At 55.4% G+C, this 27193-nt stretch overlaps 1 protein-coding gene across 1 annotated transcript in view; it reads left to right on the top strand.

Moving 5' to 3' along the window:
• The window catches only part of LOC127566888 (low-density lipoprotein receptor-related protein 1-like), a 177398-nt gene that overhangs the window by 32967 nt on the left and 117238 nt on the right, over window positions 1-27193 (top strand). The window contains 11 exon segments of the mRNA XM_052009403.1: window positions 586-748; window positions 8230-8452; window positions 9316-9505; window positions 13383-13526; window positions 15536-15772; window positions 16532-16712; window positions 17732-17954; window positions 20410-20599; window positions 20927-21049; window positions 21542-21682; window positions 27035-27160. Of these exon segments, the coding sequence (XP_051865363.1) occupies window positions 586-748; window positions 8230-8452; window positions 9316-9505; window positions 13383-13526; window positions 15536-15772; window positions 16532-16712; window positions 17732-17954; window positions 20410-20599; window positions 20927-21049; window positions 21542-21682; window positions 27035-27160 (1941 nt within the window).

Here is a 27193-nt window from a genome sequence, read left to right as displayed (position 1 = left end):
CCTCTCCTTGTAGCTCATGCCCTCTAATCCAGGCAGGGTCCTGGTGAACCTCTCCCGCTCCCTCTCCAGAGCAACTGCACCCTTCCTGTAAACGTTCCTGCCGACTCCCCGCCCCACCCAGCAGATTCTGCCCCCCTCACCCACACACAACGGGGGGGGGGGGGGGGGGGGGGGGGGGGGACGGGCCCCGCACTTGGCGCGTGGGGAGTGAACGGGAGCACGCTGGAGCTTGTGATGTCTTAACGGTGGAGGGTCGACAGCCGTTGATCTCGATGTCTCTCCTGCCTCAACCACCCCCCCCCCCCACACACACACACACACACCATCTCTTTCTCCCTTCCCCCAGTCTTGCCCCCTCTCTCCCCCCTCCCCTCCACTCTCTCCCCCTCACTCTCTGTCCCCCCCAGTCAGTCTCCCCCCCCCCCGTCAGTCTCCCTCTCTCTCCCCCGCAGTCTCCCTCCCTCCCTCTCTCTCTCTCCCACCCACTCTTCCTGCCCCTGCAGTCTCCCTCCCCCCACCCCCGTCTCTCTGCCCCCCCCCCAGCCCTGTGAAGAGCTGACATGTTGTCTCTCTGTCCCGCCACAGATGTGGAGCAGATGGCCATTGACTGGCTGACGGGGAACTTCTACTTTGTGGACGATGTGGACGACCGTATCTTTGTCTGCAACGAGGGTGGGGACACCTGCGTCATTCTGCTGGATTTGGAGCTGTACAACCCCAAGAGTATCGCCCTGGATCCAACCATGGGGTGAGCAGCCTCTGTCTGCCTCTGGTCCTTCCCCCCACCGGGGTGTCACTCACACACCCCCCCCCCTTCCCCTGGGGGTTCTCTCACCCAGCCCCCTCTGGGGTGCAACTCACTCCCACCCTCCCCCCAACACCTCTCTGGGGTTTTCTCCCCCAGCCCCCTCTCCGTCTCTCTCTCTCTCTCTCTCTCTCCCTCTTTCACACTCTCTCTCTCTCTCTGCCTCTCTCTCTCTCACCCTCTCTCACACTGTCTCTCTCTCTGCCTCACTCTCTCTCTCTCACCCTCTCTCACACTGTCTCTCTCTCTGCCTCACTCTCTCTCTCACCCTCTCTCACACTCTCTCTCCCTCTGCCTCACTCTCTCTCTCTCACCCTCTCACACTGTCTCTCTCTCTGCCTCACTCTCTCTCTCTCACACTCTCTCTCTCTCTGCCTCTCTCTCTCTCCCTCTCTCACACAGTCTCTCTCTCTGCCTCACTCTCTCTCTCTCACCCTCTCACACTCTCTCTCTCTCACCCTCTCACCCAGTCTCTCTCTCTGCCTCTCTCTCTCTCACCCTGTCTCTCACACTGTCTCTCTCTCTCCCTCTCTTCTCCCTCTACCCCCTCCCTCTCCCCCTCTCTCACCCTCCCTCTCCACCTCTCGCTACTACTCTCCCCCTCTCTGTCTCCCCCCTCTTTCTCCCCCCCTCCCTCTCTCTCTATCTCTCTCTCTTCCTCTCCCTCCCTCTCTCTCCCTGTCTCTCTCTCTCTCTCTCTCTCTCTCTCTCTCTCTCTCTCTCTCTCTCTCTCTCTCTCTCTCCCCCCCCCCCCCCCCCTCTCTCCCTCTGCCTCGGGGGCTCAGTGTATCCAAGACAGATGTTGGAGATGCCAGGAATCGAGGGAGATGGAGTGAGTGCTGACACGTAGCTGAACTAATCCCTTCTGCCTGCGTAATGTCCCCCTCCCTCCGTCCCCAGCACATCAGTGTGTCTGCCTAACAGCCTCGCAAACCCCTCCATCATATCTGCCTCCACCCCCACCCCTGGCAGCACATTCCAGGCACCCACCGCCCTCTGTGTGAGAAAACCTGCCCCGCACATCTCCTCTGAACTTTCCCCCTCACGCCCTCTGGTATTAGACATTCCACCCTGGAGGGGAGAGAGATCCCGGCTGTCTGCTCTATCTGTGCCTCTCGTGATCTTATAAACCTCTCCCCTCAGCCTCCGCCGCTCCGGAGAGAACAACCCCAGTCTGTCCGACCTCTCCTCGTGGCTCACGCCCTCTAATCCAGGCAGCGTCCTGGTGAACCTCTCCTGCACCCTCTCTGAAGTCCCCCACACCCTTCCTGTAAGGGGGGAGACCAGCACCGAGCGCATCTTCAACCCGGAGGAGCGAAGCCCCGGAGAAACCGGTGACCCTACCCTGGACATTCTGAGGTTCCTGGCCTTCCGGGGTGGGTGACCAGAATTGAAGTCATTGAGTAAGGTTGGTGGGGCGAGGTGGACGGCATCCATTTTGAGGCCAAGGTCAGGAGATGTTGGCTGAATGGAGCATTTGTTGATCCCTACAGCTCCCTCTCCCTGTGCTCAGCTCCCCCCCAGCCCCCCCCCCGAACCCCAGTGCATCTGAGTGGTCCTTTCCCTTGAACCTTTCGCCCCTCGGAGCCCGTCTCCTGTCGAGCACAGCTGCCTCTGTGTCGGTGAACTGGAGGACCAGATCAAAATGAGGTGGGGTTATCAGGATTTACGGGGGGGGGGGGGGGGGGGGGGGGGGGGGGGGGGGGGGGGGGGGGGGGGGGGGGGGGGGGGGGGGGCGGGGCTGGATCAGCTGGGGAAGTGAGCCAAGGAATGGCAAATGGAGTTTAATTCAGGTCACCGCGAGGTGTTGCGTTTTGGGAAGGCAAACCAGGGTTGGACTTCCACAGTGAACGGGAGGAGCCTGGGTAGTGTTGTGGAACAGGGGGACCTCGGGGTACAGGTACATAGACTGGTAAATGACAGGGGAGTGTTGTAGAGCAGGGGGACCTCGGGGTACAGGTACATAGACTGGTAAATGACAGGGGAGTGTTGTAGAACAGGGGGACCTCGGGGTACAGGTACATAGACTGGTAAATGACAGGGGAGTGTTGTAGAACAGGGGGACCTCGGGTACAGGTACATAGACTGGTAAATGACAGGGAAGTGTTGTGGAACAGGGGGACCTCGGGGTACAGGTACATAGACTGGTAAATGACAGGGGAGTGTTGTAGAGCAGGGGGACCTCGGGGTACAGGTACATAGACTGGTAAATGACAGGGGAGTGTTGTAGAGCAGGGGGACCTCGGGGTACAGGTACATAGACTGGTAAATGACAGGGGAGTGTTGTAGAACAGGGGGACCTCGGGGTACAGGTACATAGACTGGTAAATGACAGGGGAGTGTTGTAGAGCAGGGGGACCTCGGGGTACAGGTACATAGACTGGTAAATGACAGGGGAGTGTTGTAGAACAGGGGGACCTCGGGGTACAGGTACATGGTTCCCTGAAAGCGGTATCACAGGTAGACAGGGTGGTGAAGAAGGCGTTCGGCACGCTGGCCTTCACCGGTCAGGGCACTGAGTACAGGAGTTGGGATGTTATATTGCAGTCGTACAGGACGTTGGTGAGGCCGCACTTGGAGTATTTTGTTCAGTTCTGGTCGCCCTGCTGTGGGAAAGATGCCACTAAGCTGGACAGAGCGCAGAGGGAGATTTGCGAGTTTGTTGCCGGGACTCGAGGGACTGAGTTATGGAGAGAGGTCGGGCAGGTTGGGACTTTATTCCTTGGGGTGTAGAGGTATCCTTACAGAGGTGTATAAACCCACGAGAGGCATCGATAGGGTGAATGCGCAGTGTTTTCCCTCCCCGGGTTGGGGAATCAAGAACTAGAAGGTGAGATGGGAGATTTAATAGGGGACCCGAGGGGCAACTTCTTCACCCAGAGGGTGGTCCATACATGGAACGAGCTGCCATTGGAAGTGGGTGAGGCAGGTACATTGACAGCACTCGGACAGGTCTGTGGATGGGAAAGGTTCAGAGGGATATGGGGGCAAACGTGAGCAGGTGGGACCGGCTTGGATGGGAATCTTGGTCGGCACGGACCGATTGGGCCAAACGGCCTGTTTCCGTGCTGTGTGACTCTGCAGCTGTGTGACTCGATGACCTCATGTTGCAGTCATCAGGAAATGCTGTGGTTTGGTACATTAATAGTTCTCGATGGAGAATGGAATCTGTTTTCTCGATAGCTCTGCTGTGCAGTGAAGCTACTGGTGTATACTTAAACCCTCATTTTCCTTGCTCGGGCACCCCCCCAGAGAATTAGGAAAGGGTTGAGGAGTTGTGAACAGAAGACGGGCGATGGATGCAGCGGGATATAGATCAGCTGCAGATGTGGGCAGAGGAATGGCGGATGGAGTTTAACCCGGATAAATGTGAGGTGTTGGTATTGGTTTATTATTGTCATTTGTACTGAGGTCCAGTGAAAAACTTGTCTTGCACACCAATCTTTCAGGTCAATTCATTACACAGTGCAGTTACATTGGGTTAGTACAGAGTGCATTGAGGAAGTACAGGTAAAAACAATAACAGTACAGAGTAAAGTGTCACAGCTACAGAGAAAGTGCAGTGCAATAAGGTGCAAGGTCACAACAAGGTAGATCGTGAGGTCAGAGTCCATCTCATGGTATAAGGGAACCGTTCAATCGTCTTATCACCGTGGGGTAGAAGCTGTCCTTGAGCCTGGTGGTGTGTGTCCTCAGGCTCCTGTATCCTCTTCCTGACGGAAGAGGAGAGAGGGGGGCATGACCCGAGTTGGTGGGGTCTTTGATTATGCAGGCTGCTTCACCAAGGCAGCGAGAGGTCAAGACAGAGGGGAGGCTGGTGTCCGTGACGCGCTGGGCTGTGTCCACAACTCTCTGCGGTTTCTTGCGGTCCCGGGCAGAGCAGTTGCCGTCCCAAGCCGTGATGCATCCGGAGAGGATGCTTTCTTATGGTGCATCGGTAAAAGTTGGTGAGTGTCAAAGGGGACATGCCGAATTTCTTTAGCCTCCTGAGGAAGTGGAGGCAGTTGTACAGGACATTGGTGAGGCTGCACTTGGGAGTATTGTGTACAGTTTGGGTCTCCCTGCTGCAGGAAAGATGTTATCAAACTAGAAGAAGTGCAGAAGAGATTTCCCAGGATGTTGCTTGGACTCGGGGGCCTGAGTTACATGGAGAGGATAGATAGACCAGGACTTCATTCCCTGGAACATAGGAGACTGAGGGGTGACCTGACAGAGGTATAGAAGATCACGAGGGATCGAGACAGGGTGAAAGCACATCATCTTTTTCCCGGGGAGCTAAAAAGAAGAGGGTATGGATGTAAGATCAGAATGGGAATTTGACGACGGATGTTGCCTTCTCGAGGTAGACCGCCTGTCTCAGTGTCAACTGCAGAGTCAGCAACCACGCCTTGTTCATTCTTGAGGTTTTAATAGTTCAGGGGAAGAAGGGGGGGGCGGAGTGGGGTGGTGGTTAGTTTGTGGAACAGAGGCTGGGGCGGGGTTGGGAGATCAGTCGTGGTCTGATAGAATGGGGTAGTAGAGAGAGTGAGGATGAATGGCCACCCTCCCAGCCCTCGCTCCTCTGCCCTTCCCTGGTAGCCGTGCAGCGGAGTATGTGCGTGCGTGCGTGCGTGCGGTCGACTGAACACCACATCTGGCTGTGGTTTTCCCCCCTCACCCTGACCAACTTCTGCATTTTGGCCCAGAGCAGTGGGACACGTCACTTCCCCCTTTTCCCCTCTCCCCCCACCCCCCCCCCAACTGTCACTTTCCAGGGGAGTCTCTGCCGGATCCCAGGAAAACGAAGCAAGTGGCAAACGCCAGATGTCGGGTCTTGCCTCATATCCGGCCTGGCGGCCCAGCAGCTGTGAGCTGACGTGTCTCGGCTGGAAAATCACCAGAGCTGGTCCTGCTACTTGGTATTGGTTTATTATTGTCACTTGTACCGAGGTACAGTGAAAAACTTGTCTTGCACACCGATTTTCCAGGTCAATTCATTACACAGTGCAGTTACATTGAGTCAGTACAGAGTGCATTGAGGTAGTACAGGTAAAAACAATAACAGTACAGAGTAAAGTGTCACAGCTACAGAGAAAGTGCAGTGCAATAAGGTGCAAGGTCACAACAAGGTAGATCGTGAGGTCAGAGTCCATCTCATCGTATAAGGGAACCGTTCAATACTCTTATCACCGTGGGGTAGAAGCTGTCCTTGAGCCTGGTGGGACGTGCCCTCAGGCTCCTGTATCTGCTACCCGATGGGAGAGGGGAGGAGAGAGAATGACCGGGGTGGGTGGGGTCTTTGATTATGCCGGCTGCTTCACCGAGGCAGCGAGAGGTAAAGACCAAGGAAGGGACTTGAGCCTCAGCCTTCATGGGTCAGGGGGCCTTCGAGTACAGGGGTTGGGAGGTTACGGTGCAGCGGTAGAGGACGTCGGTGTGTCCGCGTGTGGAGTGTCGCGTTGGATTCCCTTCGCCCTGGTGTGCGGGCGGGCAGAGGCAACGGTCCGGGAATGTTCCTGAAGCCCTCTTGAGCAGATCCCCACTAACTTATGGAACGCAAAAGAGTACAGCCCAGGAACAGGCCCTTCGGCCCACCGTGTTGTGCTGAAATAATTAAACTGGTAGTTAAAAGCCGAACTGATCTAATCCCTTCTGCCTGCACAGTGTCCATCTCTCTCCCCGTCTCTGCGACCCCCCTCCCTCCCCTGCACCCCTCCCCGTCTCCATGACCCCCTCCCTCCCCTGCACCCCCTCCCCGTCTCTGTGACCCCCTCCCCTGCACATCCAGAAACCTCACAAACCCCTCTGCCGTATCTGCCTCCACCCCCACCCCTGGCAGCACATTCCAGGCACCCACCGCTCTCTGTGTAAAAAAACTTGCCCCGCACATCTCCTCTGAACTTTCCCCCCCCTCACCTTAAACGCATGTCCTGTGGTATTTGATATTTCTACCCTGGGTGAGAAAGATCCCGACTTACTCTATCTGTGCCTCTCGTGATCTTATAAACCTCTATCAGGTCTCCCCTCAGCCTCCGACACTCCGGAGAGAACAACCCAAGTCTGTCCGACCTCTCCTCATAGTTCAGAGTCATAGATTCACAGAGCATGGAAATGGTCCCACTTGCCTGCGTTTGGCCCATATCCATCTAAACCTTTCCTATCCACATACCTTTTCAAGTATCTTCTAAATGTTGTTAATGTCCCTGCCTCACCCACTCCCTCTGGTAGCTCGGTCCACGTACGGACCACCCTCTGGGTGAAGAAGTTGCCCCTCGGGTCCCCTCTCACCTTAAACCTGTGCCCTCTAGTTCTTGATTCCCCAATGCTGGGGGGGGGGAGACTGTGCGCATTCACCCTATCGATGCCCCTCGTGGGTTTATACACCTCTGTAAGGTCACCCCTCACGCTCCAAGGAATAAAGTCCCAACCTGCCCGACCTCTCTCCGTAACTCAGTCCCTCGAGTCCCGGCAACGTCCTCGTAAATCTCCCTCTGCGCTCTTTCCAGCTCAATGGCGTCTTTCCTACAGCAGGGTGACCAGAACTGAACGCAGTTCTCCAACATCCAACACAAATGCAACATAATGTCCCAACTCCTGTACTCAGTGCCCTGACCGGTGAAGGCCAGCGTGCCGAACACCTTCTTCACCACCCTGTCTACCTGTGATGCCACTTTCAGGCAACCATGTACCTGTACCCCTGGGTCCCCCTGTTCTACAACACTCCCCTGTCATTTACCAGTCTATGTACCTGTACCCCGAGGTCCCCCTGTTCTACAACACTCCCCTGTCATTTACCAGTCTATGTACCTGTACCCCGAGGTCCCCCTGTTCTACAACACTCCCCTGTCATTTACCAGTCTATGTACCTGTACCCTGAGGTCCCCCTGTTCTACAACACTCCCCTGTCATTTACCAGTCTATGTACCTGTACCCCGAGGTCCCCCTGTTCTACAACACTCCCCTGTCATTTACCAGTCTATGTACCTGTACCCCGAGGTCCCCTGTTCTACAACACTCCCCTGTCATTTACCAGTCTATGTACCTGTACCCCGAGGTCCCCCTGCTCTACAACACTCCCCTGTCATTTACCAGTCTAGGTACCTGTACTCCAGGTTCCCTCTGTTCTACAACACTCCCCGGGACCCTCCCGTTCAACATGAAAGTCCTACACTGGTTTGTCTTGCCAAAACGCAACACCTCGCGCTGATCCAAATTAAACGCCATCTGCCGTTCCTGGGCCCACTGACCCAGCTGATCGAGACCCCTCTGCAAGTCCTGATAATCTCCCTCACTGTCAACCACACCGCCCACAAACTTACTAACCATTGCCTTGTACAGCTTTTGCCGTATTGGTCTGTGAGGGGGGGTGGTGGTGGGATAGGTGGGGGCGAAGGTTTTGCCGCCACGTTACCACTCTCCCATTCCTCCCCCTCTCCCGGGGACAGAAAGGTGTTCTTCACGGACTACGGACAGATTCCGAAGGTGGAGCGGTGTGACATGGACGGACAGAACCGAACCAAGATCGTGGACAGCAAGATCGTCTTCCCCCACGGGATCACCCTGGACCTGGTGACCAAGCTGGTGTACTGGGCAGACGCCTACTTGGACTACATCGAAGTGGTGGACTACGAGGGCAAACACAGACACGCCATCATCCAGGGGCAATTCGTACGTACCGGGAGACGTTCCAGCTTCTCTTTACACCCACTGGGACCCCGTTTCCCACTTCCCTTCAAGCTCACCGGGACCCCGTTTCCCACTTCCCTTCAAGCTCACCGGGACCCCGTTTCCCGCCCACTTTACACCCACTGAGGGCCCCGGTTTCCCACTCGATGGGTTGAACGGCCTCATTCTGCTCCCGTCTCTTCTGGAAGTTCGGAGACTTCAGCATCCCTGCTGCCGACTTCCTAGGCGGGAGGTGAGGGGCTGTTCCTCGAGTTTGCGTCTGACCTCAACTTGGTAGTGGAGGAGGCAGAGGATGGGGGGGGGGGGAGGTGGTTACAGTGATGGAACCTGGGAGATACAGAACGCAGTAGTGGATAGGGTACAGGTGCTCGACGAGGCGGTCGCCTTAGCATTGTTGGTGTACAGAGGGATCTTGGTGTCCAAGTCCACGGCTCCCCTGAAAGTGGCCGCACAGGTCGACAGGGCGGTGGAGAAGGCGTACGGCACGTTCGCCTTCATCGGTCGGGGCGCTCGAGTTCAAGAGTCAGGAAGTCACGTTGTAGCTGTATAAAACTCCGGTCGGGCTGCGTCTGGAGTATCGCGTCCAGTTCTGGTCGGGGGGGGGGGGGGGGGGGGGGGGGGGGGGGGGAGGCTTTGGAGAAGGTGCAGGAGAGGTTCACCAGGATGCTGCCTGGATTAGAGGGCGTGAGATACAGGGAGAAAGTAAAGACACTGGCATCTTCCCCCTCATCCCTGAGATCCCCTTCGGGAAATACCTTCTTCCCACCGCTGTGTGTGGGCTGGGCCTGGGGGTTACGTTCGAGCGCAGCCCGGTCCCTGAAACCCCCTTGCCTTCCTGTCTGCAGATCGAGCACCTCTACGGGCTGACGGTGTTCGAGAACTACATGTACGCCACCAACTCGGACAGTGCCAACGAGCAGCAGAAGACCAGCGTGGTCCGGGTCAACCGCTTCAATAGCACCGACCTGCAGGTGGTGACGAGGGTCGACAAGGGGGGCGCGCTGCATGTCTATCACCAGCGTCGGCAGCCGAGTGGTGAGTCACCTTCCCTCTCTCCCCTCCCCTGGGGAACGAGGGGCTGCGCCCGGGGGGTATTTCTGGCGCCTGGTGGGGGGAGGGTGCCCAATGCCCGAGCCCATTCTGGACACCTGCGGCAGGTGTTGGTATTGGTATTGGTTTATTATTGTGTCTTGTATACTGTTGTCACTTGTACGCTAAATGCATCAATCTCTGACCTATCACTCGGGTTCCCATCCCCCTGTCAAACTAGTTTAAACCCTCCCCTAAAAGCTCTAGCACACCTGCCCACAAGAATATTGGAACCCTCCAGTTCAGGTGTAACCCGTCTCTGTTGTACAGGTCGTACCTTCCCCAGAAGAGATCCCAATGAACCACAAATCTGAAACCCTGCCCCCTGCACCAAATCCTCAGCCATGCATTCATCTGCCAAATCAACCTACTCTTATTCTTACTGGCTCATGGCACAAGCAGCAGTCTGGAGATTACCACCTTTGAGGTTCTGCTTTTCAGCTTCCTACCTAGCTTCCTATATTGGTATTGGTTTATTATTATCACTTATACTGAGGTACAGTGAAAAACTTGTCTTGCACACTGATCGTACAGATCAATTCATTACACAGTGCAGTTACATTGGGTTAGTACAGAGTATGTCGAGGTAGTACAGGGTGCATTGAGGTAGTACAGGGTGCATTGATGTAGTACAGGGTGCATTGGGGTAGTACAGGGCACATTGGGGTAGTACAGGGTGCATGGAGGTAGTACAGAGTGCATGGAGGTAGTACAGAGTGGATTGATGTAGTTCAGGGTGCATCGAGGTAGTTCAGGGTGCATCGAGGTAGTTCAGGGTGCATCGAGGTAGTACAGGGTGCATTGAGGTAGTACAGGGTTCATCGAGGTAGTTTAGGGTGCATTGAGATGGTACAGAGTGCATAGGGTTAGTACAGAGCGTATTGGGGTAGTACAGCATGCATTGGGGTAGTACAGAGTGCATCGAGGTAGTACAGGGTGCATTGGGTTAGTACAAAGTGCATCGAGAGGTAGTACAGTGCATCGAGGTGGTACAGGGTGCATTGAGTTAGTACAGAGTGCATAGAGTTAGTACAGTGTGCATTGATGTAGTACAGAGTGCATTGAGGTAGTACAGGGTGTATTCAGGTAGTACAGGGTGCATTGGGGTAGTACAGAGTGCATTGAGGTAGCGCAGTGCATTGGGGTAGCACAGAGCGCATTGAGGTAGTACAGGGCGCATTGGGGTAGTACAGAGCGCATTGGGGTAGTACAGGGCGCTTTGGGGTAGTACAGGGCGCATTGAGGTGGTACAGGATGCATTGATGTAGTACAGGTAAAAACAATAAGCTGGGATCCCCACCAAGATTCTTCCCAATCTGTCCGGTGCACCCACCTGCCCGAGACCATCGTCTGCCCCTTCCCACCGCACCGTCACCCGAGGTCACGGCGTCACACAGCCACGGAAACAGGCCCTTCGGCCCAACAGGTCCGTGCCCACTGAGATTCCCATCTGCCCGCGTTTGGACCATATCCCCCTGAACCTTTCCCATCCACGGACCTGTCCAAGTGTTGTTAACGTCCCTGCCTCACCCACTCCCTCTGGCAGCTCGTTCCACGTACGGACCACCCTCTGCGTGAAGAAGTTGCCCCTCGGGTCCCCTATTAAATCTCTTTCCCCCCTCTCACCTTAAACCTGTGCCCTCTAGTTCTTGATTCCCCAACCCTGGGGGGGGGAAGACTGTGCGCATTCACCCTATCGATGCCCCTCGTGGGTTTATACATCTCTGTAAGGTCGCCCCTCATTCTCCTACGCTACAAGGAATAAAGTTCCAACCTGCCCAACCTCTCTCCATAACTCAGTCCCTCGAGTCCCAGCAACATCATCGTAAGTCTCCCTCTGTGCTCTGTCCAGCTCAATGGCATCTTTCCTGTAACAAGGTGACCAAAACTGAACACAGTGCTTCAAGTGAGGCCTGTAACTGCTACATAACCTCCCAACTCCTGTACTCAGTGCCCTGACCGGTGAAGGGCAGTGTGCCGAACGCCTTCTTCACCGCCCTGTCTACCTGTGACACCACTTTCAGGGAACCATGTACCTGTGTTCCCAGGTCCCCCTGTTCTACAACACTCCCCAGGGCCCTGCCGTTCACTGTGAAAGTCCTGCCCTGGTTTGTCTTCCCAAAACGCAACACCTTGCACTTAGCAGAATTAAACTCCATTTGCCATTCCTTGGCCCACTGACTCAACTGATCGAGGTCCCCCTGTAGATCCTGATCACCACCTTCAGTGTCGACCACCTATCGTAGTGTCATCTGCAAACTTACTAACCGGGCCTTGTACATTCACATCCAAAATTGTGGGTGTAGGTGACAAACATCAGTGGGCCCAGCACTGAGCCCTGGGGAACACCACTAGTCACGGGCCTCCAGTCCGAGAAACAACCTTCCACCCTCTGAGCCAACTGTGGATCCAGTTACCCAGCTCTCCCTGGATCCCATGCGATCTCACCTTCCAGAGCAGCCTACCATCTGGAACCTTATCAAAGGCCTTACTGAAGTCCATGTGGACCTCCACTACCACCCTGCCGTCATCGACCTTCTTGGGTACTTCTTCAAAACATCTTAGTCAAGTTCCTGAGACGTGATCTCCCACGGACAAAGCCGTGCTGACTGTCCCCAGTCAGCCCCCATCTTACTAGATGTTTGTACATCTTCTCCCTCAGAATCTCCTCCAGGAATGTACCTACCCACAGATGTTAGGCTTACTGGTCGATAGTTCCCAACTTTTTCTTTGCAGCCCTTCTCCAGGCATTCTACCCCTGTCAGGGAAAGAATCTTTCTCTCTCTCATCACCAGGCAGTGCCTGAGTAAAGTCCAAGTCAAGTTCACCGTCCCGCGCACAAGTCCATGTGTGTACAGGTGCAATGGAAAACTTGCTTGCAGCGAGCACGTAGCTCAGCTTGGCAAAATTCACGAGAAAAATGTAAATTATTCATAATTTAAAGAAAGAACATTCTCAGAACATGAACAAACCAAGTCCACTGCAGTGCAAAGTGGTCCCAGTGTTGCTGCACTGAGGCAGTGATCAGGGTTGTGCCGGTCGGTTCAAGGACTGAATGGCTGAAGGGAAGCCTCTGTTCCTGAACCTGGGGGTGTGGGGACTTCAGGCTTCTGTACCTCCTGCCCGACGGGAGCTGCGAGAAGACGGCCCGGCCCAGATGGTGGGGGGATCTTTGACAACGGACGTTGCCTTCTTGAGGCAGATACTCCTGATGGTGGGGAGGGATGAGCCCGTGATGTATCGGGGCTGGGTCCACTGCTCTCTGCAGCCTCCTGCCCATTCGAATCGCCGTTGCAGACCGTGATGCAACCAGTCAGGACACTTCCAACGGGACATCTGTAGAAGTTTGTCGGAGTGTTTGGTGACGAGCCCGACCTCCTGAGGAAGTAAAGACGCTGGCGCAGCTTCCTTGTGATCGCGTCTGTGCGCTGGGCCCGGGACAGGTTGTTGGATAGCCGGTGGATCGCGGGATCTTGCCCTGCGGCGAATCCCCTGATTTTCCCAGCTCCCCACCCATGAACTCTCCCCGTCACCCTCTGTGGGGACACCCCTGGCTTAGCGCTGGACACTTGACTGCCTTCTGGGTAGACGCCTGAGCTCGGGGAGTGGGGTGTGATGGGGCGGGGTGCTCTGTCAGTGGATCAGTTCCCCCCGGGAGGGGCGGTGAGGAGGGGGCGCCACGGGGGGGACAGTGAGGAGGGAGGGGCGGCGGGGAGGGAGTGCTGCGCTGTGGGAGGGGCGGTGAGGAGGGAGCGCCGCCGTGCTCTGCGATGGTTCTGAGTGGTCTCATTCTCTCCCCACTCCCCACCGCCCCCCACCCCAGTACGGAGCCATGCCTGTGAGCCGGACCAGTTCAACAAGCCCGGGGGCTGCTCGGACATCTGCCTGCTGGGGAACAGCCACAAGTCCCGGACGTGTCGCTGCCGCTCTGGATTCAGCCTGGGCAGTGACGGCAAGTCGTGTAAAAGTGAGTGTCGCGTCTGCTGGGTCCCTGGTGTCGAGGGGCTGACCCCTTTCCCCTCCCCGCCTCTTCCCCCCCACCCCTCCAGCCCCTTACCCCCTGCCTCCAACCCCTTTCCCTCCCCCTCCACCACACCTACTCCCTGCCCCCCCACTCCCCGTCCCCCACTTAAATCCCCCCCACCTCATACCCTGTTCCACCACAATCCTCTGACTCTCTTCTCCTCTGTCCCCCTCCCTCTCTGTCTCCCCCCCATATTCCTTTAACCCTCCCTCTGTGCCTTTGCTCATCCCTACCTCTCCGTCCCGACCCTCCTCTTGTCTCTGTAACCCCTCCCTCCCTTCCTGTCTTGCTCTCACTCTCTCGCTCCCTCTCTCCGCCCTCCCACCTCCCTCCCATCCCTCCGCCCTCCCACCTCCCTCCCATCCTTCCCTCCCCCTCCCACCTTCCTCCTCTCCTCCGCCCCTCCGCCCTCCCTCCCTCTCTGACCTCCCCTCCCCTCCTCCCCCCCCCCCCCCCCCATGCCCTCCCCACCTCGCCCGCACTCCCTCTCCGCACTGACACACTATCTGCGGCTTCAGACCCTCGGCCCTGCCGGCGTTCAATCACTTCCATCTCTCCGGACTGAACGCAGGCAGCTCTCTGTGTCTGCATCTCCCAGGCGCGAGCTGGATTGGGGAGGGGTGTGGGGGGGGAAGGGGGGGGTGTGTTTTAGTGTTCTACCCTATAAATTTAAATTAGCTGATTAGATGCTGTCAGCAGATGTCGCTGGAATTCATACAATTAACAGCTTTAATTAGGATGTGTTTATCATTTCCTACCCAGGGAACAGACATCACTTTCGTTCGGTTAGTGTGCCTTTGCGATGCTTGTGCAGAGTTAACTGTTTCAGTGACAGACTGTGTACAGTTTTGTTCCCCTGTTACAGGGGAGACAGACTGTGTACAGTCCCCCTGTTACAGGGGAGACAGACTGTGTACAGTCCCCCTGTTACAGGGGAGACAGACTGTGTACAGTACAGGCCCTTTGGCCCACAATGTTGTGCCGACATTTTATCCTGCTCTGAGATCTATCTAACCCTTCCCTCCCACATCGCCCCCCATTTCTCTATCATTCATGTGTCTATCTAAGAGTCTCTTAAACGTCCCTAATGTATCTGCCCCCACCACCTCTGCCGGCAGTGCGATCCACGCACCCACCACTCTCTGTGTAAAAAACTTACCCCTGACATCCCCCTTATACCTTCCTCCAATCACCTTCAAATTATGTCCCCTCGTGTTAGCCATTGTCACACTGGGGAAAATGATACTGACTGTCCACTCGATCTGTGCCTCTTGTACACCTCTATCAGGTCACCTCTCATCCTCCTCCTCTCCAAAGAGAAAAGCCCCAGCTCGCCCAATCTATCTTCATAAGACATGCTCTCCAATCCAGGCAGCATCCTGGTAAATCTCCTCTGCACCCTCTCTAAAGCTCCCACATCCTTCCTATAATGAGGCGACCAGAACTGAACAAGTGTGGTCTGACCAGAGTTCTATAGAGCTGCAACATCACCTCGCGGCTCTTGAACTCAATCCCCCGACTAATGAAGGCCAACACTCCATACACCTTCTTAACAACCCCATCGACCGTGCGGCAACCTTGACGGATCTATGGACGTGGACCCCAAGATCCCTCTGTTCCTCCTATCCTCCTGACACAACTCCCTGCATTTCATTGCGGTCCTGGGCAGAGCAGTTACCGTACCAAGCTGCAATGCATCTGGATAGGATGCTTTCTGTGGTGCATCGGTAAAAATTTGCGAGGGGCAATGGGGATATGCCGAATTTCTTTAGCCTTCTGAAGAAGTAGAGGCACTGGTGAGCTTCCTTGGCCGTGGCATCTACGTGGTTGGACCAGGACAGGCTGCTGGTGATGTTGGCTTGTCGTGAATCGTGGAAGCGGGAGAGGGGGATGGTTTTGGTGGGACCGATCTCCTCATGAGGACCAAGCCTGATGCCGTCCCTTCTCCCCAGAGCCGGATCATGAGCTGTTCCTGGTCTACGGGAAGGGGCGTCCGGGGATAATCCGGGGCATGTCCATGAACGACAAGGTCCCGGACGAGTACATGATCCCCATCGAGAACCTCATCAATCCCCGGGCACTGGACTTCCACGCCGAGACCGGCTACATCTACTTCGCCGACACCACCAGCTACCTCATCGGCCGGCAGAAGATAGACGGCACAGACCGGGAGACGATCCTCAAATCCGGTACGTTGGCGCGCTCCACCCAGAAGCGTGGTGGGACGTCGGGGGCAGTTGGGTCAACCATGGGGAGGTGTAGGGAGGGAGTTCCAGAGCTGGGGGACCCGGGGCAGCTGAAGAAGGGGAGAGAGAGGTGGGGGGGGGTGTTGTACCGTGTGCATCTGTGCTCTGTACCTGTAGCCCGTGTGTTTCACCCCACACTCTCCCTGGACTGAGTGGGCGTTTGAGTGTTCCGACTGTACCTTTTCTGTCTGCCTGTGTCTGAGCAATTGCCTGTACCATGTGTGTATCTTCGTCTTCTGACTGTACTCTGTGCATATCTGCATGGTGTGCCTGTAGCATGTGCCCATAACTGCCTGTATCACATGTACTGTGTGTGACTAACTGCGCGCATTGTCCGTACCACCTGTGACTTGACAGCATAATCTGCCTGCGGGGCAGCTGTGTGCTGGGCCTGTAGTGTGTGTGCGTGTGTGCACACACGCGCGCATGTATGTATAAACACCTGTGCCCTGACGTCTCTCCCCCCTGCTCTCTCCGTCTCTCACCCCCTCTCTCTTCCCCGCTCTCCCCCTCTCTCTCTCCCCTTCTCTCCCCCTCCCCTCTCCCCTCCCCCCTCTCTCCCCCTGCCCTCTCTCTCCCCCTCTCTCTCCCTCCCCCCTCTCTCCCCCTGCGCTCTCTCTCCCCCCTGCCCTCTCTCTCCCCCCTCTCTCCCCCCTCCATCTCCCCTCTCCTTCCCCCCCCTCTCCCCCCCCGCCCCCCCAGGACTGAACAACGTGGAGGGGCTGGCTGTGGACTGGATGGCCGACAACCTGTACTGGACGGACGACGGGCCAAAGAAGTCCATCAGCGTGGCCCGGCTGGAGAAGGCCTCCCAGACCAGGAAGACCCTCATCGAGGGCAAGATGACCCACCCGCGGGCCATCGTCGTCGATCCCTTGCACGGGTAGGTGGGGGCTGGGGCCCCACTTCCTCCCCCCCCGTGTTACACCTGGAGCCCCCCGGGGCCTGCTCCCTCCTGTGGTCTCCCCCAAACCCCCACTGCCCTGGACACCCTGTGTAGGGACTCTCTCTCCCTCTCTCTCTCTGTCTCTCCCTTTCTCTCCCTCTCTGTCTTTCTCTCTCTCTGTCTCTCTCTCTCTCTCCCCTTTTCTCTCTCTCTCCCCTTCTCTCTCTATCTCTCTCTCTGTCTCTCTCTCTCTCCCCTTTTCTCTCTCTCTCTCCCCTTCTCTCTCTATCTCTCTCTGTCTCTTCCTCCTCTCTCTCCCTCCCTTTCTCTCTCTGTCTCTCTCTCTCTCTCCTTTTCTCTCCTTTTCTCTCTCTCCCTTTCTCTATCTCTCTGACTCTCTCTCTGTCTCCCTCTGTGTCTCTCTCTCTGCTTCACACTCTGTCTCTGTCTGTCTCTCTCTCTCTGTTTCTCCCTCTCTCTGTCTCTCCCTCTCTCTCTGTCTCTCTCTCTCTCTCTGTCTGCGTCTCCCTCTTTCTGTCTGTCTGTCTCTCTCTGTCTCCCTCTCTCCCCCACAAGCTCATTGTCATCACAGCAAAGAGACAGTCCCTTCGGCCCAACCGGTCCGTGCCGACCAAGGTGCCCACCTGAGCCGGTCCCACCTGCCCGCGTTTGGCCCATATCCCTCCGAACCTTTCCCATCCACGGACCTGTCCGAGTTACACTCTAAATGTTGTTAATGATTCCAACTCTGACCTGAGTGGCAAGATTTTCGCCTCGAGAATAGTACGTGGGAACGAGCTGCCAGAGAGAGTGGGTGAGGCAGGGACATTAACAACACTCGGACGGGTCCGTGGACGGGAAAGGTTCAGAGGGATATGGGCCAAACGCGGGCAGATGGGACCAGCTGGGATGGGAATCTCGGTGGGCCTGTTTCTGTGCGCTGTGTGTCTCCGTGACCCTGGGTGACGGTGCGGTGGGGAGGGGCAGGGAGCGGGGCTGACGGTGGTCTCCCGCAGGTGGATGTACTGGACGGATTGGGAGGAGGATCCAAAGGACACGAAGCGGGGGAAGATCGAGAGGGCCTGGATGGACGGCACCCACCGCAACGTCTTCGTCACCTCCAAGACCATCCTCTGGCCCAACGGCCTCAGCCTGGACGCCCAGAACGAGATACTGTACTGGTGCGAGGCCTACTACGACAGGATCGAGAGGATCTTCCTCAACGGCACAGACAGGAGGGTGAGGAGGGAGGGAGCGCGGTGGGAGGGCGGGGGGTGGGAGGGAAACATTGCAGGAGGGGCGGTGAGGAGGGAGGGGACCGTCACGGGAGGTTGCGAGGCCTATTACGCCAGGATCGAGGGGATCTACCTCAACGGCACGGACAGGAGGGGAGTGCGGTGGGAGGGGCGGTGAGGAGGGAGCGCTGTGCGAGGGGCAGTGAGGAGGGAAGTGTGGGGTGGAGGGAGCGCCGCGCATTGGGAGGGGCGGTAAGGAGGGAGCCCTGTGCTGCGGGAGGGGCAGGGAGGAGGGAGCCCTGTGCTGCGGGAGGGGCAGGGAGGAGGGAGCCCTGTGCTGCGGGACGGGCAGGGAGGAGGGAGCTCTGCAATGGTGTGGGTGCAGGGATATTAAAATTCTTTGAGATTACTGTTGTATGCACAAGTACGTGTGCGCACAGCTGCAATAAAAAACTTGTAGCAAGGGCGTAGCACCAGACATGCAAACTTTGGGAGAAAAATATATATTTTAAACACGATTTTTACAAGAAAGAACAGAATTAGAACACAAAACAAGTTCTCTGCAGTGCAGAGCGGTCCCAGTGCTGCTGTACTGAGGCAGTGATTAGTACCCCAGGGAATGTCCCTGCCCCCTCGCTGTCGGGAGAACAAGTCGATTCTTTGACGCCATCTGAGATTACTTCAGTGCACGTCGTTATTAGGGTTGTGCCGATTGGTTCAAGAACCAAATGGTTGAAGGGAAGTCGCTGTTCTTGAACCTGGTGGTGTGGGGACTTCAGGCTTCTGTACCTCCTGCCCGACGGGAGCTGCGAGGAGACGGCCCGGCCCGGATGGTTGGGGGGATCTTTGACGACAGAAGTCGCCTTCTTGAGGCAGTTCCTCCTGTAGACACTCCCTTCGGTGGGGAGGGATGTGCCCGTGATGTATTGGGGCTGGGTCCACTGCTCTCTGCAGCTTCCTGCGCATTCGAATCGCCGTCCCAGACCGTGATGCAACTGGTCGGGACACTTCCAACGGGACATCTGTAGAAGTTTGTCAGAGCGTTCGGTGACAAGCCCGATCTCCTTCACCTCCCGAGGAAGTAGAGAATCTGGCGCGCCCTCCTTATGATCGCCTCTTGTGTGTTGGGCCCGGGACAAGTCATCTGAGATGTTAACGCCCAGGGGTTTGAAGCTGCTGACTCTCTCCACTGCCGATCCCCAATGGAGACCGGCGCACATTCACCCTCCCTGAGGTATGTAGACCTCATAGACACCATGGCCAAGAAAGCTCTCCGGCGCCTCTACTTCCTCAGGAGGCTGAAGAGGTTCGGCATGTCCCCGTTGACTCTCACCACTCTTTAACAGATGTCCCACAGAAAGCATCCGATCTGGATGCATCACGGCTTGGTACGGCAACTGCTCTGTCCAGGATCGCAAGAAACCGCAGAGAGTTGTGGACACAGCCCAGCACATCACGGACGCCAGCCTCCCCTCCTTGGACCCTGTCTTTACCTCTAACAGTCAACATAATCAACCACCCCCCCCCCACCCCAGACATTCTCTCTTCTCCCTCTCCCATAGGGCAGAAGATACAAAAGCCTGAAAGCACGTACCCCCAGGCTCAAGGACAGCTTCTACCCCACGGTGATAAGACTATTGAACGGTTCCCTTATATGATGAGGCGGACTCTGACCTGACGATCTACCTTGTTGTGACCTTGCACCTTATTGCACTGCACTTACTCTGTAGCTGGGACACTTTATTCTGCATTCTGTTATTGCTTTTCCCTTGCACTACCTCGATGTACTGATGTGGTGAATTGGTCTGTACGGACGGTATGCAAGACATGTTTTTCCCTGTATTTCGGTAAATGTGACAATAATGAACCAATACCAGGACCACAAGAAACCGCAGAGAATTGTGGACACATCTCAGCACGTCACAGAAACCAGCCTCCCCTCCATGGACTCTGTCTATACCTCTTGCTGCCTTGATGAAGCAGCCAGCGTAATCAAAGACCCCACCCACTCGGGACATTCTCTCTTCTCCCCTCTCCCATCAGGCAGAAGATACAGGAGCCTGAGGACACATCCCACCAGGCTCAAGGACAGCTTCTACCCCACTGTGATAGGACTATTGAACGGTTCCGTTATACGATGAGATGGACTCTGACCTCACGATCTACCTTGTTGTGACCTTGCACCTGATTGCACTGCACTTTCTCTGTAGCTGTGACACTTTACTCTGTACTGTTATTGTTTTTACCTGTACTACCTCAATGCACTCTGTACTAACCCAATGTAACTGCACTGTTTAATGAATTGACCTGTACAATCGGTGTGCAAGACAAGTTTTTCACTGGACCTCGGGGATACAAGGGACAATAATAAACCAATTACCTGGTCAACAACCAGTTCTTCAGGTTCACTGACAGGGATGAGGTGGGATTAACCCCTTCTTTGCCCTCCCCCCACACAGGCGGTGTACGAGCGGGGAGAGCTGAGCCACCCTTTCGGATTCACCCACTACGGCAGCTACCTGTTCTGGACAGAGTACCGCAGCGGGAAGATCTACCGGTATGATCAGGCGGCCAAGGTTGTCACTCTGCTGAGGAGTGAACGCCCCCCAACGTTTGAGATCCGCATGTACGATGCCCAGCAGCAGCAAGGTGAGAGAGGGAGGGGTCCTCGAGCTCTGGAACTCCCTCCCTGCACCTCCCCACCTCTCTCTCTCTCCCCTCCTTCAGCTGCCCAGGGTCCCCCAGCTCTGGAACCCCTCCCTACACCTCCCCACCTCTCTCTCTCTCCCGTCCTTCAGCTGCCCTGGGTCCCCCAGCTCTGGAACTCCCTCGTCTTGGCCCCAGCCGTCTTCTCCCCGCATCGGTTCCAGGTGTTTGTTGGACACCAGACCGTCCTGTTGAATCGCGTCTGGGGTTGGTGGGGGTTTAGTGTGTGTGCTGTGCTTCACTGTCTGTTATGGCCCACTCCTGCCCCAGGGTCGAACGCCTGTCGTGTCAACAACGGAGGATGCAGCAGTCTCTGCCTCGCCAACCCAGAGGGCAGGTCATGTGCCTGTGCTGAGGATCAGATCCTGGACACGGACAATGTTACCTGTAAAGGTGAGAGGGTGGGTGGGGTTATCGATTGCGGGAGGGTGGGGGGGTGCTGTGGAGCACTGTGTTCAGTTCTCAGTTCTGGTTTCTCTGCTGTGGGAAAGATGCCATTGAGCAAGAAGGAGCACAGGGGGAGATTTACCAGGACGTTGCCAGGACTCACGGAGAGAGGTTGGGCAGGTTGGGACTTCATTCCTTGTAGCGTAGGAGACTTGAACCATGCATGGTGCTCCCGGTGTGGGTCTGACCCAGGGATAGGGAGACGCGAACCGTGCACGGTGCTCCCGGTGTGGGTCTGACCCAGGGATGGGAGACGGGAACCGTGCACGGTGCTCCCGTGTGGGTCTGACCCAGGGATAGGGAGAGGGGAACCGTGCACGGTGCTCCCGGTGTGGGTCTGACCCAGTGACATGGAGACGGGAACCGTGCACCCAGTGTGGTCTGACCCAATGCCCTAACTGCAACCCCCTCTCTCTCTCCTCCCCCCCCCCCCCACAGCGAACCCTTCCTACGTGCCTCCCCCACTCTGCCAAGCCGGAGAGTTTGCCTGCAAGAACGGCCGGTGCATTCAGGAACGCTGGAAGTGTGACGGGGATAACGACTGTCTGGATAACAGTGACGAAGTGCCAGAAATCTGCCGTAAGTGTCTGGGGCGGGGAAACGGGCCGATGTTAACCCCTCGCGCGCTGCGACCGCCCGCAACAAATGCGTTCTTTGCTCCCCCCAGACCTGGTCTTTGCTCCCCAGGGAGTGCGAGCTGATTGGGTGCACATTTGGCTCGGCGGTAGGAAGCAGGGGTGATGGTGAAAGGTTGTGTCTCGGACCAGAGGCCCGTGACTGGTGGTGTTCCCCGGGGCTCAGTGCTGGGACCACTGCATGTTTTCCATTGCACCTGTGCCCACGTGGACTTGTGCGCGGGACGGTGAACTTGACTTGGACTTTACTCAGGCACTGCCTGGTGATGAGAGAGAGAAAGACTCTTTCCCTGACAGGGACAGAATGTCTTAAGAAGGGTGGCAAAGAAAAACCTGGGAACCGTAGACCAGTAAAGCCTAACATCTGTGGTAGGTGAGTTCCTGCAGGGAATTCTGAGGGATAAGACGTACAGACATCTGGAAAAATAGGGGTTGATTAGGGACAGTCAGCACGGATTTGTGTGCGGGAGATTGTGTCTTACCAACTCGATCGAGTTCTTTGATGATGTGACCAGGAAGCTCGATGAGGGCAGGGTGGTAGTGGAGGTCCACATGGACTTCAGTAAGGCCTTTAATAAGGTTCCAGATGGTAGGCTGCTCTGGAAGGTGAGATCGCATGGGATCCAGGGAGAACTGGGTAACTGGATACATAGTTGGCTCAGAGGGTGGAAGGTTGTTTCTCGGACTGGAGGCCCGTGACTAGTGGTGTTCCCCAGGGCTTGGTGCTGGGCCCACTGATGTTTGTCACCTACACCCACAATTTGGATGAGACTGTACAAGGCCCGGTTAGTAAGTTTGCAGATGACACTACGATAGGTGGTCGACACTGAAGGTGGTGATCAGGATCTACAGGGGGACCTCGATCAGTTGGGTCAGTGGGCCCAGGAATGGCAAATGGAGTTTAATTCCGATAAGTGCAAGGTGTTGTACTTCGGGAAGACAACTGAGGGCAGGACTTTCACAGTGAACGATAGGACCCTGGGGAGTGTTGTAGAACAGGGGGACCCATGAGTGCAGGTACACGGTTCCCTGAAGGTGGCGTCGCAGGTGGACAGGGCGGTGAAGAAGGCGTTTGGCACACTGGCCGTCATCAGTCAGGGCACTGAGTACAGGGGTCAGGAGGTGATGTTGCAGTTGTACAGGACGTCGGTGAGGCCGCACTTGGAGCACTGTGTTCAGTTCTGGTCGCCCTGCTGTAGGGGAGATGTTACTAATTTTGAAAGAGTGCAAAGGGAGATTTACAAGGATGTTGGCAGGACTCGAGGGCCTGAGTTATGGAGAGAGGTTGGATAGGCTGGGACTTTATTCCTTGGAGCGTAGGAGAATGAGGGGTGGCCTTCAATTCACACCCTGTTGGATTAGATATTTTGACCCTGGGGGGAGAAAGATCCAGCTGTCTTCTGTATTTGTGCCTCTCGTGATCTCATAAACCTCTCCCCTCAGTCTCCGCCGCTCCGGAAAGAACAACCCAAGTCTGTCTGACTTCTCCTCATAGCTTGTGCCCTCTAATTAAGGGAGCATCCTGGTGAACCTCTCCTGCACCCTCTGCAAAGCCCCCCCACACCCTTCCTGTAACGGGGGCGACCAGAACTGCACACAGTCTCTCCAGTATGCTCGTTGCCTGCAGTGGGCCAGATCTCAAACCACAGTGAGAGGGGAGTGTACAGGAAGCAGAGCCTTGTGGTGTGCTGTCAAGGCTGTGACCTCTCCTGCAGTATCAGCAAAGCATAAGAGCTGTTCATTGACCTCAAGAAGCAGGGCGGAGCACATGTCCCCATCTGTATTAGTGGTGCTGAGATGGTTGAGGGCTTCAAGTTCCTCTGTGTAAATACCACCAACAATTTACCTTAGTCCAACCACGTAGACGCTATGATCAAGAAAGCTCACCAGCGCCTCTACTTCCTTAGGCAAACGAAATCCGCCATGTCCCCCTTGACCCTCACCAACTTTTACTGATGCACCACCGAAAGCATCCTCTCCGGATGCACCCCGGCTTGGTACGGCAACCCGGGACGGCAGGAAACCGCAGAGAGTCGTGGACACAGCCCAGTGCGTCACGGAAACCGGACTCCGTCTACACTTCCCGCTGCCTCGGTGAAGCAGCCGGCATAATCAAAGACCCCCACCTACCCCATCCCGGACATACTCTCTTCTCCCCCCTCCCGTCGGGCAGGAGATACAAAAGCCTGAAAGCACATACCCCCAGGCTCAAGGCCAGCTTTTTTTTTGATAATAAACGTTTATTCACTAAAAGCACTACAAAAGACAACCAGTGTCAATACACTATATCTAATACAGAAAAGAAGAAACTACGCAACGACATACTACGGTAGAGAATGCAAACTAATACTACCGAAACACACACGCGACTCTACACCCGTCAACGCGACACTTCAAATAAGAATCGCGTCCGTACCGTCCACGACACACGCAATCCCGAGGGGCCCACCGAGCGCGGAACTCGGCTAGGGTGCCCGCAGAAACCGCGTGCTCCCTCTCTAGACGCACCCGCGCGTGCACGTAAGCGCGGAAGACGGGCAGGCAGGCCGACCTGCCGGGACCCTCGGCCGCCCGCCGACGTGTCCCGTGGATGGCCAGCTTGGCCAGGCCCAGCAGGAGACCCACCATCAAGGACAGCTTCTACCCCACTGTTACAAGACTATTGAACAATGTGATGGACTCTCGACCACACAATCTACCTGGTCGTGGCCCTTGCACCTTGTTGTCTGCCTGCACTGCACTTTATTCTGCATTCTGTTTCCCTTTTGTACCACCTCAACTGTGGAATGATCGATTAACTGGATCTTGACAACTTGCTCTTGTTTCTCGACTGCACCAGGAGAACAGTTTGGCCCCTTGTCACCAAACTATTAGAGTCGCAGAGCTGTAGAACACTACAGCACAGAAGCAGGCCCTTCTGCCCATCTAGTCCATGCTGACCTGATCTTCTGCCCAGTCCTATCTACCTGCACCCGGACCGTATCCCTCCAAGCCCCTCCCATCCAAACCTCTCTTAAACGTTACAGTTGAGCCGGCATCCACCACTTCCGCTGGCAGCTCATTCCACACTCGCACCACCCTCGGGGTGAGGAAGCTCCCCCTCGTGTCCCCCTGAAATATTTCACCTTTCACCCTAAACCTATGTGCTCTGGTTCTAGTCTCACCCAACCTGAGGGGAAAAAACCCGCATGCATTCACCCTATCTACACCCCTCATAATTCTGTACACCTCTGTAAGATCTCCCCTCATTCTCCTGCGCTCCAAGGAACAAAGTCCTAACTTATTTAACCTAACCCTGTAACTCAGGTCCTCAGGTCCCGGCTGCGCCCTCTTGAGACCCCTGTTGTAAAGTTTCAGCAAAGAGTTGGCCTTTTAAGCCGATGTTGGCCACTTAAAATCTTTGGGCACCTTAGGGCAGTCATAGTAGTGTAGAGGGGCAGGCATGGTAGTGTAGCGGTTAGCCTAACGCTATTACAGCCCCAGCAACACGGGTTCAATTCCGGCCGCTGTCTGTAAGGAGTTTGTACATTCTCCCTGGGTTTCCTCCAGGTGGTCCGGTTTCCTCCCACATTCTAGAGACCTGCGGGTTAGGAAGTTGTGGGTATGCTATGTTGGTGTCGGAAGCGTGGCGACACTTGCGGGCTGCCCCCAGAACACTCTACGCAAAAAGATGCATTTCACTGTGTGTTTCGATGTACATGTGACTGGTGAACATAGGACACTACAGCACAGTACAGGCCTTTTGGCCCACAATGTTGTGCCGACATTTTATCCTGCTCTGAGATCTATCTAACCCTTCCCTCCCACATAGCCCTCCATTTCTCTATCATTCATGTGTCTATCTGAGAGTCTCTTAAATGTCCCTGATGTATCTGCCCCCACCACCTCTGCCGGCAGTGCGTTCCACACACCCACCACTCTCTGTGTAAAAAACTTACCTCTGACATCCCCTTTATACCTTCCTCCAATCACCTTAAAATTATACCCCCTCGTGTGAGCCATTGTCGCCCTGGGAAAAATTCTCTGACTGTCCACTCGATCTGTGCCTCCCGTACACCTCTATCAAGTCACCTCTCATCCTCCTCCTCTCCAAAGAGAAAACCCCAGCTCGCTCAACCTATCCTCATGAGACATGCTCTCCAATCCAGGCAGCATCCTGGTAAATCTTCTCTGCACCCTCTCTAAAGCTCCCACATCCCTCCTGTAATGAGGCAACCAGAGATCTTAGCTTATTGTTTATGTACGTAGAATACCAATCATGTTCCATGGATAAAAGGTGTCGGTAGCCAATGGAAACTACAAGTTATACAAACTACAAACCTCAGAGTTAAAGTGATTAGTCTGAGTAAAGTTGAAGTATAGTTTGTAACCAATATAAGTGATAGTCTCAAAGGAATAGAGTAATAGTTAGTGTGTGCCTTGCATTATTTAATTAACCTCATAGACGGCCTGTGTACAGAGGAACTGTGTACTGCGCATTGGAACCATGGAACACTACAGCACAGAAAACAGGCCATTCGGCCCTTCTAGTCTATGCTGAATCTTTATTCCGCCAGTCCCATTGACCTGCACCCAGACCATACTCCTCCAGACTGCCCCCATCCATGTATCCATCCAATTTATTCTTCAAACTTAAGAGTGAGCCCGCATTTACCACGTCAGATGGCAGCTCGTTCCACACTCCCACCACTCTCTGAGTGAAGAAGTTCTCCCTAAACCTTTCCCCTTTCACCCTAAAGCATGTCCTCTCGTACTTAATCTCTCCTAATCTCGGTGTAAAGAGCCTACTGGCATTAACTCTCTCTATACCCCTCATAATTTTGTAAACCTCTGTCAAATCTCCCCTCATTCTTCTCTGCTCCAAGAATAAAGTCCTAACCTGTTCAATTTTACCCTGTAACTCAATTCTTGAAGACCCGGCAACATTCTAGTAAATCTCCTCTGCACTCTTTCAATTTTACTGACATCCTTCCTATAGTTAGGTGACCAGAACTGCACACAATACTCCAAATTTGGCCTCACCAATGTCTTATACAACCTCACCATAACATCCCAACTCCTAATACTTTGATTTATGAATGCCAGGATGCCTGAAGCTTTCTTTACAACCCGTCTACTGTAAACTGTCATCCTGTAAACTGTCTCTGCCTGGAAGTTAACTTAACCCGTGCCTTGCCACAGCATCCGCAATCTGCATGGACGGCATGCAAGGGAATTGCTTCTCGCTGCCTCTCGGTCTGTGGGTAGCAGGAAGGAAACCGCACTCACACCTGTCTCCGTCTCTGCCTCCCCCCAGACCAACACACCTGCCCGTCTGATCGGTTCAAGTGCCAGAACAACAGGTGCATTCCGATAAGATGGCTCTGCGACGGGGATAACGACTGCGGGCACAGTGAGGACGAGTCCAACGCCACGTGTTCAGGTACCCATGGTGATGTTCCGGTCGCTCGTTCCG

The sequence above is a fragment of the Pristis pectinata genome, chromosome X (assembly GCF_009764475.1).
Source record: "Pristis pectinata isolate sPriPec2 chromosome X, sPriPec2.1.pri, whole genome shotgun sequence".
In the NCBI taxonomy this organism is placed as follows: Eukaryota; Metazoa; Chordata; class Chondrichthyes; order Rhinopristiformes; family Pristidae; genus Pristis; species Pristis pectinata.
Note: the sequence above shows the minus strand (reverse complement) of the source record. Positions and strands in the feature narration are given on the sequence as shown.